Here is a 17,830-nt window from a genome sequence, read left to right on the forward strand (position 1 = left end):
ACTGAATGCAGTGGCTGGCTGCTGAGCAGGCTGGGTGGAGGTCGGTGCGGATGGCCACCTGCTCCTCCCGCCCCCTCCTCTCCTCTCTCCCTTTATTCCCTCTCAGAAACCACTCTCCCTTCAGTGTTATGGGGTAAGGGATACAGAAAGGAATGCTTGGAGAGATGTCTTGGAATCAGAGCTGTGCACCCTTCCCAGGACAGGTTTCACTGGGGAGGGGCCCCAGGTGAGGAAAGCTTTCCCAGCCTCTTTGCCTTCCTGTTTGGATCAGGCCATGCTGGGGCGCCCCTGAGGGTCTCAGCCCTGGGTAACAGCACCCAGTTGTGAAATCTGGGTAGGAGTTGGTCTGCTTATCCTTCAGTCTGGGGGAATGAGTTGGCTCTTAGATGATATTACAGATGACGCCTGACATTTTGCTGGCACTTTACAGTCTGAGATGCTCAACCTAAACTCAATCCATTCATATGCTCCCAGACAAGGGCTCTTGTGTAGGCAAAGGCTTTGGAGGCAGCGGCCTGGGACAGAGGTCTAAGGCCATGTATTTCCCAGAGCAAATGGGCAGCAGGTGGGAAGCTACTGAGACCAACCTGCTATCAGCACCCTTACTTGCTGTTGGCCAGTGAAATACATGGTTGGTGGGTGTGAAGCTGCCTCTGAAACCCACCCAGGAAAACCCAGAGACCCTTTTCTAATGATTCCAATGTGACAAGTCAGGGAGAAGGCAGCGGCAATACTCTGGCCTGGTAAGGACTGAGTGCTTGAAAACTGCTTCCAACTGAGCCTCAGCCTCAGAATTTCAAATGAAAAGGAAGTCCCTAGAAAAGGGAGGCAATGAGCTGCTTCTTCATGGAAAAGGTGTTGGGTAGAAGGACTCTGCAGGGACTCTTCTCAGATTTAGGACCACACAATTCTGGGACCGACCTTGACTCACTGGGCTAGAGAGCTGTGGTTCTCAGCCCTGGCAGCACATTAGAATCTCTTGGGGGCAATGTTAAGTAAAACAGATGCCTGGGTCCCACCCCATCCCAGCCCGATCCAATTCAAAATCTCCAAGAGCGAAGCCCGGGGTGATGGTAAGTTTGAAAAGCTCTCAGGGGATTCCAGTGTGCAGCCAGCATTGAGAAGTGCTTCTGCAGGGCAAATGGAGGAACACTCCAGGATATGCCTGGAGAAGCAGGCTGCTACTACGTGGAATAAAACATCCAGGTGAAACCTGGAAACAGAATGGTAGCTAAATATCCATGTACTTAAAAAAAAAATGCAGCATTAAAACTCAGTTGTCTTGAGAGGTCTGGAGCAGAAAGCACAAATTAGAGGCTTTCAGGCCATATGTGGGCCACTGACATATTTTGTATGGTCTGCAGTGTTGCAAATAATTTTGATCTAATGTTAGAAAATGGAAAGATTTCACATAAAACACCAGATGTTTAACTTCCTTTGAAAAATAGGAAGATCCAGAAATACCAGCTCCGCCTTCCTCCAAGGCAACAGTCAGCTGAACTGAGAAGGGACGGTTCCCCTTAAGAAGGGATACACGGTCTCTAGTGCACCATAGTCCCCTCCACTCCCTAGTGTCTCTCTCAGGTTTGTGTCAGTTGTCTCGTATGAATGCTTGTTCTGTTGTTTATTTAAACTAAAAAAAAATACTTCTCTGTACCCATGCCTCTATCAAAAGTGAGAAAATTAATGATAGAGTAGGTACTTTGTCTTTTCATCTGGCACTTTCCTTGTTTATATTAATATTACCTGTTTGGTCGCTGTGCCTTTCACATTTCAACCCCTGACTGAATTCTCGAGTGTTCATCAAGGTCGTTGGGGCCATGAATGTGGATAAGGAGAGGTTTGTGGTTGAGTGGGGCAGGAAGGCTCTTTAATAGTAAAGAGCACTTAATCATTCCAGACACAGCTTAAGACATGGGGAAATGCCTGCTAAAGTCATCAGTTTTCTGTAGTCCGTCAAGCAGATTGGCTTCTTAAATATTCCTACCTCGAATGCATTCATGAGGGTATAATTATACCTCTTGCATTTGCTGTTTGGTTGCTGTGATTGTATTAACCAGGCCTTCAAGCTCTGCCAAGCGAGGGTGACTGGGCTTTCCATTGTTTCTCTGCTCTTTATGGCTACCTGGGGTGGGAACTGGCCTTGAGCCCAGGACGGAGGAAGCCTGAGTGGCTGGAAGGAGTCGCTTTGCAAGGCCATGGCTGCAGAGCAGCCTCTGGCTTGGCCACCAACTTTGTATGTGACCTCCAGTGACCCACTTTCTTCTCTGGGACCATCAGTGAAAGATGAGATGGATCACTAACATCCCTTCCAGCTCTTGGAAGAATGCCAACCTCAGTGGAGGGTTAGGGGGCATGGAGCCCTGGCTCCAGGGAGGGTGGTGGGATGCGCTCACCTGTACACAGGTGAGGCAGTGAAGAGGCCATCAGCCCTATCCAGCCCAGCCCCATATCCTGACATGTGAACACCTTCTGAGTAGCTCCCCACCTCTGACCTGGGGCCTCTGGCTCTGGGCAGGCTGAGATCAGAGATCTCCAGGAACCCAGGAGATGAATGGCCTTGGCCTGCTGGGACCACAAAGTCCGACTTTGTCTTTGCCTTTCTGCCATGACCAGTGCTTAAGAGGGGAGAGCAGGAGTTCTCTTGGGGTCCCTCTGGGAAAATGGACTGTAATGGAGACTATCTTCTTGTCCCACTACTTCTAAACCCTCCAAGCTTGGCCCCCATAAAGGCAGCAGGCTTTGATTGCTTCTGAACCAGGCTCAAGCAGGGCCTGAAGCTGCCCTCCCAGCTCAGTGCCCCTTGGGGTGGGGGAGCCTGTCTTCTTCAGCATTGCCTTTCCCCAGCACCAAGGTGGGGCCTGGGCCCAGAGGAGGAAGAGAATCAGAGCCTGTGGTCTTGTCCAGGTGGGAAAGACAAACCACGTGGAACTCTGGATGCTCAGACTCTAGAACCTTAGCTTTCCAGTGGCTGTCCCCCAGTCCCAGCCCACACCCCTGGCCCATCAAACCCACCAGTCTTGCTGGGTCCAAGGTACTTACAGGTAGTCCCAGGGGACCACGGTCTCCTTTTTCTCCCTGGACGCCTTTCTCTCCTTTTGCTCCATCTAGTCCTGCTTCCCCCTGGAGGAAAGGAAGAGGGGATGAGATCACACAAGGACATGTCCCAGACAATTCATTCTTGCATTCTGGGGTCCTGGAGGCTGGGGTGGCATTTGTAGAGGAAGGAGGGGTCAGGGTGGCAGCCTGAGGATACCAAGAATCCCTGAATTCTTAGCCTATTCCCGCCTCAGTTAGTAGCCCCTGTATCCTGTGGGAAAAGCCCCACAGAGAAAAGGACTAGGTGGCGTGGGGACAAACCCACAGGTCAGGCCTTGGCACAGGTGCCCAACTGCATGGCAGGAAAACAGGAACCTTACAGAGATTTGCTCATATGCCTGAGATGCTACCTCCAGAGCCCTGAGGCTCACAGCCTAGTTGGGAGAACAAACTGTCCCAAAGTCTCTTGAATACCAGGGCACGAGGAAAGGGCCATTGTCACACCAACAGCCTCCAGCCCCCTCATCCATTTGAAATGCTTGAGGCGAGGCCGGGAGAGCCCAGTGCAGAGTCCCCCCAAGCTTGACCCGGGGAGGGGTCCCACCCTATGTTGCTGTCTCTCTCCCACCTTTACTCAGCATGAGTGAAGGGGCCAGGGCAGGTTTGATGGGAAAAGGATTTTAACTATTGGCTAAGAATCTAACCTGTCCCTTTGTGGGGTGACAGATGGGAAGCTTCTGAAGCCAAAGCATGCCAGGTGTCAATGATAGATGCTAAAGGGAACCTAGGACTTCCTCCTGCCCTGACTGGACCCCCTTGGCTGGAGTGTCACCTAATGCCTTCTAGGAAAAAGGGTCAGCTGGTCTCGGGTGCTTTCCCTCTTTTCTACTAGCACTGACACAGCGCCTGTCACGTGACTTCTCCTTACCTTTGGTCCAGGAACACCTTGGAGCCCCTGCATTTGGAATAAAACAAGGTGCATTAGAGCTGCATCTCTAGTTAACACAACTGCCTAGTCCACAAGTGGACCACAGAAGAACAAGGGTTTTGGGTGCAGAGTATGGTTTGGGGTCCCTGCCCATGAGAGGTAGAAAGAAATGCTAAGCAGGGATCATGCTTGGGGCTTCCTAGGGAATAGTCTGAGCCAGTCCTTTCCAGCCAGGGCTCACAGAAAATCTCTCTGTGGTCCTCATGGTTGACCCAGAGTCTCATGAAAGAAAGACGCAGAGGTAACACAGCAAACATTAAATTAATACAGGCAAAGTGCTTGGAACAGTCTAGCATCCAGTAAGTTTCAATAAACGTTGGCTCCTATCATTATTCCTACTGCTACTTCTGCCATCTACAACAGAGGACACACAGTGCCTTGGGGACCACGAACCACACAGAGGCATGGGCCAGCATCTGTTGCTTCAGGGTGCTTGGGGGCACTCTAGAAGCAATGCACAGGGGCCCCATGGTTATATTTCTGTAGCCAAGGAAAGCCAATCCAGTGGGGCTGGGGCTCACCCTTCCTTCCTTCCTTCCCTCCCTCCCTCCCTCCCTCCCTCCCTTCCTCCCTCCCTCCCTCCCTCCCTCCCTCCCTCCCTCCCTTCCTTCCTTCCTTCCTTCCTTCCTTCCTTCCTTCCTTCCTTCCTTCCCTCACTCCCTCCCTCCCTCCCTCCCCTCACTCCCTGCTTCCGCTCTTTCTCTCTTTTTCTTTTTTTTGAGACAGGGTCTCACTCTGGTTGTCCAGGTTGGAGTGCAGTGGTGCGATCTTGGCTCACTGCAGCCTCGACCTCCGGGGCCCAGGTGATTCTCCCACCTTAGCCTCTTGAGTAGCTGGGATTACAGATGCGTGCCACCACGCCCAGTTAATTTTTTGTATTTTTAGAAGAGACAGGGTTTCATTATGTTGCCCAGGCTGGTCTCAAACTTCTGGACTCAAGCGATCCACCTGCCTCAGCCTCCCAGAGTGCCAGATTGGTATCACGGGCGTGAGCCACTGTGCCGCACCGATGAGTCACTTTCACATGAGGAATGGGAGAAGCAGATGTTTGATGGCAAAGGGTGAGGTAAATGTTGGGCAGAGCTTAGAGACAAGGGACCCTGGGGCTGCCCTACCAGTCAGCTATTTCCAGGAAACCAGGCGATGCTTGGGCTCCTTGGTGTCCCCAGGATGGTGCTGTTTAACATGCGAGGGAAAAGGAGCGGGGAGGGGTTTGTAGACCAGAAAATCCCTCCCTGGGAGGAAGAGGTGATAGTGACTAAGGCCGAGGTTGAGCCCAGTGACTGCTGTGGAGAGGCAACATTAGTGGGCTGGCCACTGACAAGCCCTCCAAACTTACCGGAGGTCCGGGAGGCCCCTCTGGCCCTGGCAGCCCAGGAACCTAAAAGCCAAAGGGGAGCCCTGTTACACTTGAAGTGGCCCTCCCTCCTGATAGGGCCTAGGGCCCAGCTGGAGACTGCAAGGCCAGAGGAGGACATGGCTGCCCACTGGAGGTCAGCCAGTGACTGCCCAGCACAGTATCCCCCAAAAAAGGTTCAGAACAGGTCAAAAACTCATAGCAACCCGGTGGACTGCTCAATATTGAAAAAGCAAATTTCCAGGAAATGTCCCTAACGATCTATTCTTCCAGATTTTTCTTGGAAAAAAAAAAAAGAAAAACACCAGAAGATCTAGCAGCACTAGGTTCTTGTTCATGCATGGCAACAGTTGCCTGGAGTGGAATAAGAGCTTTCCCCTCTAGGTGGGGCATGACATCTTCAGTTTACCCCAGTCCCCACCACTCCTTATTGTCTTTGATCCAGAGCTTTTGCAGTCACTTTTTGCAGGCCTGGCCCTTGTAGACATTTGAGTTTGAGACCCTTGGCTTAGAGAAGCAGAGATTGGTTATCTGGAATGTGGGGAGACTGAGCTGTTCCTGAAGATTGCTCCTCAAGTCCCCAAGGTTTGTTACAGACAGGATGGGGACTGCTGGTCTCTGTTTCCCTTGAAAGCAGATGCAGATTGTGGTAAAGGAGATTCTGATTAGCCAGTGAAGATGGAGGAACTCAGGGCTGTCTCCTCTACAGAGGGTGGTGCCCATTGCAGCTTCTGTCTCTGATGAACACACACATCCTTTCGTCCACAGGCAGCCACTGCTGGGTCCTTCTGAGCTGCTCACCCCGCCTCGGCTTCAGGGCTCTCCTCAGGTGCCTCGTCTTCCCAGGGGTAGAATTCCCTGGAGCATGGCCAGGGGAGTGACTCCTGTGCCAGGCCACGACGGAGAACACCCCTACACTGGGCAGAGAGGAGGTCCCTGTTGTTTCCTGGACCTGTGGACTTTGTCGCCCCATCACAGTCTCCTTGTAGGGAACACGATCTTTGGAAACTCTGCCTTCTTAAAAAAAGCTTCCCATTTTTAATAAAAGTTTACCATTTTAATTCTTATTATAAGTAAGTGGTTTATGTATCCTAATCATGGTATTGGTTATACAAATCTCTACTTGTATTAACATTCACAGAACTGGACACATTCCAGAAGAAGTCAATTTTACCTGGGTGGGAATTTTAAAAATAATAAAAGGCTTCAAAAATTCAAACATTTTCTTGATGTATCAGATGTGCTTGAATATATGTATATACTTTTGATATTTATATATAATATGTATATAATTGTATATACGTATATGTGTATGTTTATGATTTCATATATGTATAAAATTTGGTTTTCGACTCTTTTTCACTTACTGTGAAACTGATGTTTCCATTTTTTATATGTTCTCCACCAGCTTCCTGGTAATGGTGCTGTGCTATTCATTGGGTGGAGTGAAAATGAGTTGTTACATACCCAGGGCTTAGTGTGGTGCTTGGCATGAGGAAAGTGCTCAGACGTGGTGACTATTATTACTATTAGTATTATTACTATAAGTTATTTAATCCTTTCCTTCTTGATAAAATTTAGGCTGTTTCCAACGTTTATTTTAAATGCTTCCGGGAGGGACAATGTGTGTATAATGCTTTTCCTGAATTAGGATCATTTCTTTAGGAGGCTATCCATTTCAAAACAAGTACCATACACATTGTACAATCAGGCCTGTTTCACTACATTCAGACGGGGCTTGGCAAGGTGAACCCACCCTGATGGGGACTGAGAAGGCTTGGTGGTCTCTCCCATGGGTCTGAGGTGCTATTTGGGTTGCCCAGACCCCGCCACCAAACATCCTGTCTCTCACGCATCGTTGATCTCCGTTGCTTTCCCGTTTCTTGCCCCTGAGCCTACAAATATGCCTGATTCTCTGCTGTCTTTTGAAAACCTTGCCTCCATCCTGACTATTCTCACTCAGCCGTTCTGTTTTCTCTTCCTTTCACTACACTTCTCAAAAGAATAATGCCTCTATCTGGAAAGCCTACCTCTGAAACTTCGTGGCGAACTCCTACAAAGCCGTCAAGACTCTGCCCAGATAGCACGTCTTTTGGGACGCTTGCCCAATTCCCTGAATTGCTCCCATGCTAGTGCCCATTATGGGGTACTGTGAGCTGCGGAGGGACGGTTCTGTTTTGTTTTTGTTTGTTTGTTTGTTTGTTTGAGGCAGAGTCTCACTCTGTTGCCCAGGCTGGAGTGCAGTGGCACAATCCTGGCTCACTGTAACTTCTGCCTCCAGGGTTTAAGCGATTCTCCCGTCTCAGCCTCCTGAATAGCTGGGATTATAGGCACCTGCCACCACTCCTGGCTAAGTTTGTTAGGAGATGGGGTTTCACCATGTTGGCCAGGCTGGTCTCAAACTCCTGACCTCAGGTGATCCACCTGCCTCAGCCTCCCAAATTGCTAGGATTACAGGCGTGAGCCACCGTGCCAGGCAAGTTCTGTTTACTTTTGTATCTCCAGACTCTAGCACCAGGATGGAAGCACGGGAGGTGCTCTGTGAGGGTTGCTGAGAGATGTGGTTTGGGAAGGCTGGAGCAGTCCAGAGGATCAGTGCCTGACCTACGGTGGTGCTCAGTACATGTAAACGTCAGGCAGTTGCAAGCTTCATTCTAAAGCATAGAAATACTGTGCATTCTGCAGAGACTGTCGTTTGATGAGTCTCTGTCACATTATCTCTCATGTACCTCTGCTCCTGGATCGCCCTTCTCCCCGGCTTCTCCTTTCTCTCCCTGTGGGCACAAAACGCCACTGCATGAATGCCAGCCCTTGTGAAAGCCTGGGACAGATGCACCCTCACATCTGTGACAAACTAGACTGGGACATGACTTGTCTAGGGGTCAACAAGGAACACCATGGAGGATGTGGAGGTGTCAGCCTGCAGGACAGAAGACTGGGCAGGGACTGTCATCACTGTCTTGAAGAATCTGAGGCTCTAGTACAGGGGAGGAGAGGCTGATACTCTCTGTGGACTCTGCAGTGGACAGGCCTTAGGGTGACCTGTGGCTTGTTTCTTAGCCATGGAGTAAGGCACATGGCAAAGGTGGTGGGACCTCACTTCTATGATTATGTTGCAGATTATAACATACATGTCATACAGATGGTGACATATAACATATGTTAAGCTTATGTTACTAATATGTTACATGAACACACAAACACACATGTACACAGCTCTGTCTTGCTAGCACTAGACACTAGAGAGACCCTACTGCTGGCCTTGGCCTTGAAGATGCCAGTTGCTATAATGTGAATTGTCTACTCTGTGGGGGGTGGGGAGGGCAGGGGCACAGGTGGCAGGAACTGTGGCCTCTAGGAGCTGAGTTCTGTTCCAGCAAGGAACTGGATTCTGCCAATACCAGTGGGCTTGGAAGGGGATCCCTAGCTCCAGATGAGAATGCAGTTGGCTGAGACATTAATTGCAGCCTCATGAGACCATGGGCAGGGGACCCAACTAGGATGTGCCTGAATTCCTGACCCACAGAAACTGTGTGCCAATAAATGTGTATTGTCTTAGGCCGCTACCTTTGCAGTGATTAGTTATGCAGCAATAGATAATAAATATGGCTCCAGAGGCCAGAGGCTCTGAGGGGTCAACTGGGGCAGGCTGACAAGGGAGCTTCCACACCATATCCAGGAATGCTCCCTCCATCCTGGGGCTGCCCCATGGTGCAGTGGACAGGTCTGGAGGCAGTGAGCTGCCTGCCTGTGCCGGCTGAGTGAGGCAGTCCTGCACTGGGTCAGACTTGGGACTGGTTGACCCCTGAGGCTCTTTCCACTTCCTAGAGGAGAATTCTGAGACCAAGATTCTAGCACCGTCGAACTAGGTTGGTGCTTCTAGAGGCCACCATACTGTGAGCCAAGGAAGTTGCAACTCCTGTTTACACTCAAATGAAGTAAAGAGGACCCCCCCTGCCTGCTCCCAGGCCTGGTAGGCAGGCTTGGGATTAGGGCAGCTTCGTCACAGTGCCAGGCACCCGCTAGGCTGGTGGCCCCAGGGAGGACCCTCATCTGTGGCTGCCTGCAGACAACCTTGACACCCAGCCGTCTGGCTTCACTGTAAACCTCAGAACCCCAGCTGGATTAGGCAATCCTGCCACTCTGGGTCTGCTCTGGCCACGAGGTTCTCCTTCTCTCTCCAACTGGGCCATCTAGACCCTACAGATTAACAACAATTTCTGTTAGTGGAGCTCAAGGTGGTCTTCCTGAATGTGACCAACTGTGGCATGCACAGGATGTGGCTCCCTTGCTCCAAGGGTAGGTGTCTAGGATGGCACCCATTTCACAGATGGAAACCCCTGAGACCCAGAGAAGGCTCCCAAGTCAAGTTGGCAGCCTAGTGGACTGGGCGAAGGCCCCGTTTCTGTACATGCAACCTCTCCTGGGTATAGGGCTTCTGTACACTTTCCAAAGAGGCAGCTCTAAACCATGACTTCATCTCTTTCCCAACAATCCAGTGAGGTATCCAGGGAAGACGTTATTATCGCCATTTTAGAGATGAGGAGACGGAGGCTCTGCAACAGTGAGTGGCTTTCCCAAGGATACAGATGACAGAGCAGGACTCAGGTCTCCTGAGTCGGGAAACTGGCCTTCATAATGTGAGTGACTTGAGGGGAAGCTGAGTGAATCCTCCACCCCTAAGCCCTGGCCCCAGGTTTCTAGCCCAGGCAGCAGCTGACACCATGCAAAGTGCAAAGCCCTGCAAAGCTGGCGTCATGCTTGGGAGTGGTGTATGCACGGAAGGGCAGCCAGCCCTGCCACTCACCGGTGAGCCTGCTTGTCCTGTTTCCCCTTTCTCCCCCTTCTCTCCTGGGCTCCCTGGGTGCCCGTTTTCTCCCTTCATTCCTGGAGGTCCATCCTTTCCTGGGGGGCCTTGAGGACCAGGAGGGCCCATGTCTCCTGGTTTACCGCGAGGTCCCTTTAGAAAATACCAACAACGCTTCTTAGACACATTAATGGAGAAAAGAGGAGAGAGGGAGAGAGAGTAGAAAAGTCCAAAGGCCTTGGCTCTTTGGTGCTTGACTGGGGCAGGCACAGACAGCCCAGCCTGGGTCTGCCTGGCTCCTCCTGGGGCTTGCAGGGTGGGCCCCTCTCCTCGCCCCTCCCCATTTCCCCCTGCCCGCTGGGCTCACACCAGGGCCAGTTCTAGAGCCTTCCTGCCCGACCTCCTGCCCCCAGGGCCAAGACCGTCTTCAGACCTGTCTGTTCGTACCTTTTCCCCATCATGTCCTGGAGGGCCTGGCAGTCCAATCTCCCCCTGTAACCAGAACAACTAAAGGTGACTCTCAGGGCAGAGACCATAGCAGCCATCAGTTATACGTTGCTTAGTGCACCCGGCATCCCACTCCACACTTTCCCATAGAGTTTGCTCATTTAATTCTCACTGTGTTGCTGGGAGGTATGCACTTGCATTGCCTCTCTTCTACAGACAGGACTCCAAAGCACAGAGTTGTGTCCCTGAGGCCCAGAGTTAGTGAACTGGGGAGCCAGGATCCCAGTCTGGACGCTCTGGCTCCATGTCCATGTTTTAGCCACAACCTCCCACTGCTGCCTCTGAGAGCCATAGGCGCCCTTGGCTCCCTTGCAGAAGGGTTCTTGCCTTCCTGTCTCCCCTGAATGCAGAACCCCTGCCCTGGCTGCTCCACAGGGTGCTCCTTTCATCTTCACACAAACCAAGCCCCTTCTTTGGGTCAGGTGCGGAGTTAAGGGAGGTGGCAAAATGATGTAGGTCCTACCCAGAGAAGCAGAGGAAAGGGCAGGGAATTCTGCCTGATAGATCAGGGGAGGCTTCAAGGAGGAGGTGGTCTTTGAATTGGGCTTGAAAGATGAGAGGGGCTTTGAAAGAAAGGTAAGAGGGAAAAAGACTAGCAGGGGAGAGGACCTCATGAGTGGGAGATAGACAGGCAGACCATCTGAGAAAAACACAGGTGGGTGGAGTGTAAAAGGAAAGCAAGGGCAGGGAGTGAGGTGGGAGGATTGGAGAGGGGCTCAAATGCTGAGGTCCCTGATGGGGTCCTCACTCCCGCTGTGGTTCTGGTTGGGGCAAGGGCAGGTGTGTGTCTAGACCCAGGCCCCACAGCATCAGAAGGCTCTGTGAATTACAGGAGCCCAAGCAGATGGCAAGGGTTGGATAGAAGAGCCACAGAGGCTGGGAGGTGGGTGGGCGGCTCCCTTGGTGTCTTGGAGCAGCCAGAGGGTGTGGTGGTGGTGCTGGGAAGATGAGAGGGTCGCAGGAGGAGGGGAAGCCCTGGGGTCGCTGCCCTTGCAAGGTCTTCACCCCCTATGTCAAAACAAGATTTACCTTCTGGCCTGGAATCCCTGGAGCTCCAGGTGGGCCAATTTGCCCAGGAAGACCAGGAGGCCCCTAGGAAAGAAAGGAAAGACACATGGAAGAACTGTCCCACCGAGGAGGGTAGCCTGTGCCCTGAGGGCTATATGTGGAGGCTGGCTTGTAGAGATAAGTTGTTTACAAACCTTTCTCCAGTGATAGAAACACATTTTTTGCAAAGAAAATAACATGGGGAACCCAAAATGCAAGACATATAAGCACCAAGTGTGACTGGGTTGAAGTGGAGGTGGGGTTCGGACAGCCACATCCAATACCCTCTCCTTCTCCTTCTCTCTAGGGCATCTCTGGTGGCCCTTTGGGCTCCAAGAAGCTAAGTCTGACCTTCCCCAATAATGACTTAAAAATGTCTCCAGAAAACAACCCAAATGCCCATCAACACGGGAACGCATGGTACATCCATACAATGAAATACTACTCAGCAGGGAAAAAGAACCAAGTGCTGATGACAAGGGTGCATCTCAAACACATTCTGCTGAGCAAAAGCAGCCAGGCACAGATACTGTTTAATTCCATTTACATGAAACTCTAGAAGAGACAAAAGACACATCTAATCTACAGTGACAGAAGTAACGCAGAGCAGCGGTGGCCTGGGGCTGGGAGTGACTCCCAAGGTGCAGGAAGAAACTTTCTAGAGTGATTGGGTGGTTGATACCTGGGTATATACACTTATCAAAACTCACCAAACTCTACACCTAAAATGAGTACCTTTTATTATGTGTAAGTTACACCTCAAGGTTGATTTTAAAGGAAAAAAATGTTCCTGGGAAAGTTTTATTTCCAATAGCTATTTCACATGATGATGATGATGATGATGATGATGATGATGATGATGATGACAGAGTCTCACTCTGTCATCCAGGCTGGAGTGCAGTGGTGCAGTCTCGACTCACTGCAACCGCCACCTCCTGGGTTCAGGTGATTCTCGTTCCTCAGCCTACTGAGTAGCTGGGATTATAGGCACCCACCACCACGCCTGGCTAATTTTTGTATTTTTAGTAGAGACGACATGTTGGCCAGGCTGGTCTTGAACTCCTGACCTCAAGTGATCTGCCCACCTCAGCGTTCCAAAGTGCTGGGATTACAGGCATAAGCCACTGTGCCCTGCCAAATCATATATTTTAATGTCTCCAAATGAAGCTTATTGATTCCAGAACCACGTCGTTGATAGCAATTTCTGTGATTGGGGCGTCACAGAAGTGGTGTTTGATTGTGAGTTTGTGCCATCCCTAAGTGTGTTCTGTGGCTCATAGCCATGAAAAAATATTAGGTGAATTGAAATTTCAGTAGTCAGAGAACGTCATGATCTCTCCTCGCATTCTCTACCTTAGAAGTTAAACTTGGTGGTAGTCATTCCAACTACAAATATTTACCAAGAGCCTGTTACTGGTAGGCACCTGTACAAAACCCAGGCTTGAAATTCCCTGGTTTTCCAAGTGCAGATAATGAAACTGATTTCCAGGAAAGGGGGATATGTGGGAGGTTGCTACTAGTTTTTCAGGGTATTGGATTTAATTAGCTAAAAGTTGGGAAAAAAGAGAAACATTAAAAACATCCTCCTCAGTACTGCTATTTCCTTGACGCAGCTGTAAATAGAATCCAGCACTTGTATTGTCACCAGAGAGCACAGCTGTATTGGTGAAGAGCCTTTACACAGAGGACAGCCATGACCCAGGGCACGGGCAGCTCTGGAGGCCCACGTACCAGTCCTGACCCATCACCTCCAGCTCAGATCGTCTGTCCCAGCCCTGTCGGGTCAACCCTAATCTGCAGCCCAGTACCTGCTTTCTGGAGGGGAGAAATCAAGTCCTTGCTTCCAGGCTGCCGTCCCCAGCCCCCAGCCCAGTGCCCAAGGAAAGCCAGGAGGAGCAAGACTTACCATCAAGGCCAGCGTCCGGATCTCCTAAAAAACCAACACCAGGCAATCAGTTGAAGAGCAAACCAAGAGCCAACTGGAAGGTTCTCACTGCACAGTCATGGAAACATGGGAGCTGGGCCCCTCAAAGGAGCGTGGGTGGAGGGAGATGCTCGCAGGTGGGCTCCATGGCCCCCAGACTCACACCACCCCCACCCCACCTCTCGCTGAGGTTTGTAATCACTGGACAGAGAATACATAGCATCTCCTAAGCATGATTATACTCTGAGGCTGTCCTACAATGGACTCAGGCACACCCTAAATGGACTGCAACCTTTACTTCACTTTACTGAAGAGAAGGAAGCACCACCTCTTATTCTTTCTAGTCACCTTCTGAGAACCCTCCCTTGTTCTTTCCTCTTCTCCCAGAACTCAGATTTCAAAGTTGCCACGCACCTCCCTTTAAACAGACGCAGTATAGCAAAATACGGAACCACTCAAAAAATAGATCAGGGAGATGATTGTTGGCTTTAAAAGAGGATTTTACACCGTGTAAATGGAGTCACATATGGACACAGACTCTTTTGAAGAAGTGGTTCTTGAGCAGGGGCAATTTCTTCCCCCAAGGGATAATTGGTCATGTCTGGAGACATAGTTTCGTTGTCACAGCTGAGGCTGGGGTGCTACTGGCATCTAGCAGGTAGAGACTGGGGATGCTGCTGCACATCCTGCAACACTCAGGACTGCCTCTCCCCCAACCACAAAGATTCTCCAGCCCCAAATGTCAACAGTGCCAAGGCTGATAAACCCTGCTTTAAAGGGTGGGGAGCGGGAGCTCATGAACTTGAAACAGGATTAAACTGACACGAAAGGAGATGCGTTCTAGGAAGATTTTCTGCTGCATGAAAGGGGGTTATGCATGCATTAAGGAAATGGGGCCCCAGCACCCTGGATGGGCCGTACCTTGTGGGGTGCCAGGATAATTCCACTATGGCACTCAGGGGCCCGGAGGCAGGATAACTGGCCAGCTGGGCCCAGACAGAGAGCCCGGCCACCTGGATGCCAGTAATGGGGCCATTTGCCAGGAGGCTACACAGTGGGAGGTCAAAGGAGAGAAACTGAGGAAGCAGCTCTCCTGGAAGTGCTGCCTGAGGGCCTGAGGGCAGGGCCCCTACTCGGCTGTATGGAAGGGCCCCCTGGTCAGGGCATGGTGCAGAGCCCTGGGGTCCATGAGGATCTTGGCCTCTGGGCTGGACCCTGCTCACCTGGAGAGCCTCATTGATGTTTCCATTGTAATCCACCATCTCTCCTTTCCCTGGTTCTCCCTTGGAGCCCTAGAAGGCAAATGAGATCTCAACCAAGGGTCTGGACCGGGAGGGCTGGGAGGGCAACTGTGGCCTGCTCTCTATCAGCCCACACTGGCTGCACCTGGCTGCACATGGGTGGACCCAGAACAGCCCTTGGGGCCCTGGGGATTCCGAACACTCTCAGAGGATGCTCGGGGATTGCAGAACAAATCGAGAAGACTCCATGTGAGAAGTCTGGGCTAGGCCGACCTGGGAAGGTTGGGTCCACCTGTGCTGCCAGTCAGACCTCCCACCTGAGGGCCAGAATGCTCTTCCCTTCCTTCCCCGTCAAGACCCCAAGGTCAAGCCTGTGAAAGGGAGATAAAAACTCGGGACCCCAGTTCACTCTGCCAAAAGAAAAAAAGTTCAGCTGAAAGCTGAGTCATGCAAGAAGCTGCCTTTCCTCTTGTTCCTAAGCAGAGAGCTACAGATAAAAGGTTACATATCCCCACAGGTAGCTGCTCCATGTTCACCTTAGCTTACATAAAGTGCCGATTTACTGAGCATGAGACTAATACATAATCAACTATTCCGCTACTTGCTCATTTTCCCTTGCAGTGTGTGGATTACCATACCCTTCCTCTTTCCCTTCCAGCCTGCTTTTCCGCTTTAAATATTGAAGCCCTCAAAATCATCTTTGGCAAAAGGCACAGACCTGTCTCTTGGGCACGTGCCCTTAACCTTGGCAAAATAAACTTCTAAATATTAATTGAGACCTGTCTCAGATGCTTTTTGATTTACCAGCTGCTTCACGCTGTGACTCCAGGCAAGACAGGCACGTACCTTGGGGCCAGCTGGTCCCTGTTCTCCAGCTGCTCCAGGCTCCCCCTGTTGTATGACAAAATTGGAGCAAAGTGGGGATAAAGTTGGTACAGAGAGCCTGATGTCCCTAGATGGGCCATGTGATAAGGGCCAGGAGGCTTATCTTAGCTCTTAGTCCATAGAAGTGCAGGTTCCGCCCCTTCAGGAAACATCCAGGGAACACCCACCCACACTCCTGTCCCTCTGGGCTGCCTCCCATTTCAGACTCGGTGGCGTTCTTTCTGTTCTGTGTTCATTGTTAGTGACTCCCCTTTGTCTCTCTTGCACCTTTTCCCCAGTCCCCTAAGTCAGTTGCCTCCATCGGAGCAGGGACGTTTGCTTCTCTTTAATTCCATCCTGCTCAGGTATCCAGGGCTGAGCAGCTTTTTGCCAATTGTCTGGGTGTCAGTTGCCATCGAGAGCCCACACAGTTCTTTTGCTGCCCACTCTACTTGTGAAAGACCCAGAATGCCGAGTGAAATGTGGAGGGCCAGAAGGGTCTCAGGAGGACATGGGTGTATGAGCACCCACCTCCCAGAGTGGGCGGGTAGGATTTGTTCCTCCTGCAAACAGGACAGAGCCATGGAGAATAAATGAAAAAGCGGCGTAACTTGTGAAAAACCAAGCGCAGTTTCAATTTTTCTGGGATAAAGGCAATTGAAAAAAATCAAGATAGAAAGTAAAAATAAAGGAAACAGGAACCCTTTGGTGTGACTCCTGATGACCCTGCTCATGGGACGTGGAGCCACTGCTGCCTCCAGGTAACCCACTCTCTTTCTCCTCCACTGCCACAGCACTTTAGCCACTGTGAACTCATGAGGGACACAGCAGCCTTTCATAGGGAGTAGCTGGAGAGAAGCAAGAGCCCCTCGTTTACCAATGGCTCGGGAAGCTCTGTGTCACTCCCTGGTCAAGTGTCCCATCCCTAGACTGGCTTTTGCATGACTGCTGTCTCAGTGGATGGCTCTCTAAAGCCCAAGCCAACCAGGAAATAGGGAAGCCAGTGGTCATGGCCAGTCAGCCTTTTGCCCTGAGGGATACCCCTAGGGCCGGCCGGGATGATTCTTGACCTCCCAAGCTGACCCTCATCTTGCAGCTCTGGGATGTGGGGGTCTCTGTACCTTGTCTCCTTGCCGCCCTGGGGGGCCAACCTGGCCATCGACACCTGCTTCTCCCTGGGGAAGAGGAGAGAGTTGGGATGAGGGCATGCTGGGCACCTGGACAGCTGCTTATGAGGGAAAAGATGGTCTGGCCGCTCATGCCCGGGTGTTGCCTTGGACTTCTCTTTCCCCGATGGCTTCTGCACCCCCACTCTTCCACCTCCGTGACTCCTACCCACCCTTGGGCCCAGCCTGGGTCTTGCTTCCTCTGGAAGCCCACTCCTGCTTTCCTTCCCTGCATTCTGTACCCTTTACTGGTGTCCACTCTGCCCTGCCAGGCCCTCCTAGGCCCACACAGAGCCCAGCCCATGGCAGGTGGATATGGGCGGAATGAATGAGTGTATTGCCCCAGATCATGTAGAGTAATTCATGCTTTCCTTCTGAGCTAAGAAAGAGACCTCCTTCATTTCTCAGTGCTGCTAAAGGAAACCAAGCAACATAGGAGGCATCTGCTTTGGGAAACCCAAATCTTACCATTGCACTTTTCAAGCAGCAAAAGGAAAGTGAGGGCAGTTTCCATTTGCAGCTGCCTCCACTGCTGCCACCTACCAGATATGCTGGTACCAGGTGGGGCCAGCTGATAGTTGACCTGCAACCTACTCAGAGCCAAGGTCGGGGGCCTCTTGGCTGTCCTAAGGCCCTGAAGCCATTGATCCCTCGCTCAGTGACAGCATAGCCATCAAGGTCCTGCAGCCATCAATCCTTGACTCAGTTACAGCATAAGCATGGAGGTCCTGCAGCCATTGCGCCCTGACTCAGTTACATCAGAGTCATCTGAGTCACTGGGACCATCCATCTGCCCCAGGGAAGACATCTCCTCTGAAAGGTCAAACTGTTATCTGCTTGGAAGCAGGAGCTGGGTCCAAATGACCTTTTTGGAATCCATGGGGAAAACC

General features: G+C 51.2%; 1 protein-coding gene across 6 annotated transcripts in view; it reads right to left on the reverse strand.

Moving 5' to 3' along the window:
* Positions 1-17,830, reverse strand: part of COL13A1 (collagen type XIII alpha 1 chain) — a 156,456-nt gene that overhangs the window by 18,295 nt on the left and 120,331 nt on the right. For 3 of the 6 annotated variants that reach the window (XM_063670522.1, XM_063670521.1, XM_054436979.2), the window contains 11 exons: positions 16,896-16,949; positions 15,757-15,801; positions 14,893-14,961; positions 13,652-13,675; positions 11,728-11,790; positions 10,639-10,683; positions 10,192-10,344; positions 8,114-8,158; positions 5,367-5,408; positions 3,968-3,994; positions 3,043-3,123 (listed from right to left, as the gene is read on the reverse strand). In XM_063670522.1, the coding sequence (XP_063526592.1) occupies positions 3,043-3,123; positions 3,968-3,994; positions 5,367-5,408; positions 8,114-8,158; positions 10,192-10,344; positions 10,639-10,683; positions 11,728-11,790; positions 13,652-13,675; positions 14,893-14,961; positions 15,757-15,801; positions 16,896-16,949 (648 nt within the window). The remainder of the gene's footprint in view (positions 1-3,042; positions 3,124-3,967; positions 3,995-5,366; positions 5,409-8,113; positions 8,159-10,191; positions 10,345-10,638; positions 10,684-11,727; positions 11,791-13,651; positions 13,676-14,892; positions 14,962-15,756; positions 15,802-16,895; positions 16,950-17,830) is intronic. The other 3 variants (XM_063670524.1, XM_063670523.1, XM_063670525.1) reach the window with 2 other exon arrangements.

The sequence above is a fragment of the Pongo pygmaeus genome, chromosome 8 (assembly GCF_028885625.2).
Source record: "Pongo pygmaeus isolate AG05252 chromosome 8, NHGRI_mPonPyg2-v2.0_pri, whole genome shotgun sequence".
NCBI lineage: Eukaryota > Metazoa > Chordata > Mammalia > Primates > Hominidae > Pongo > Pongo pygmaeus.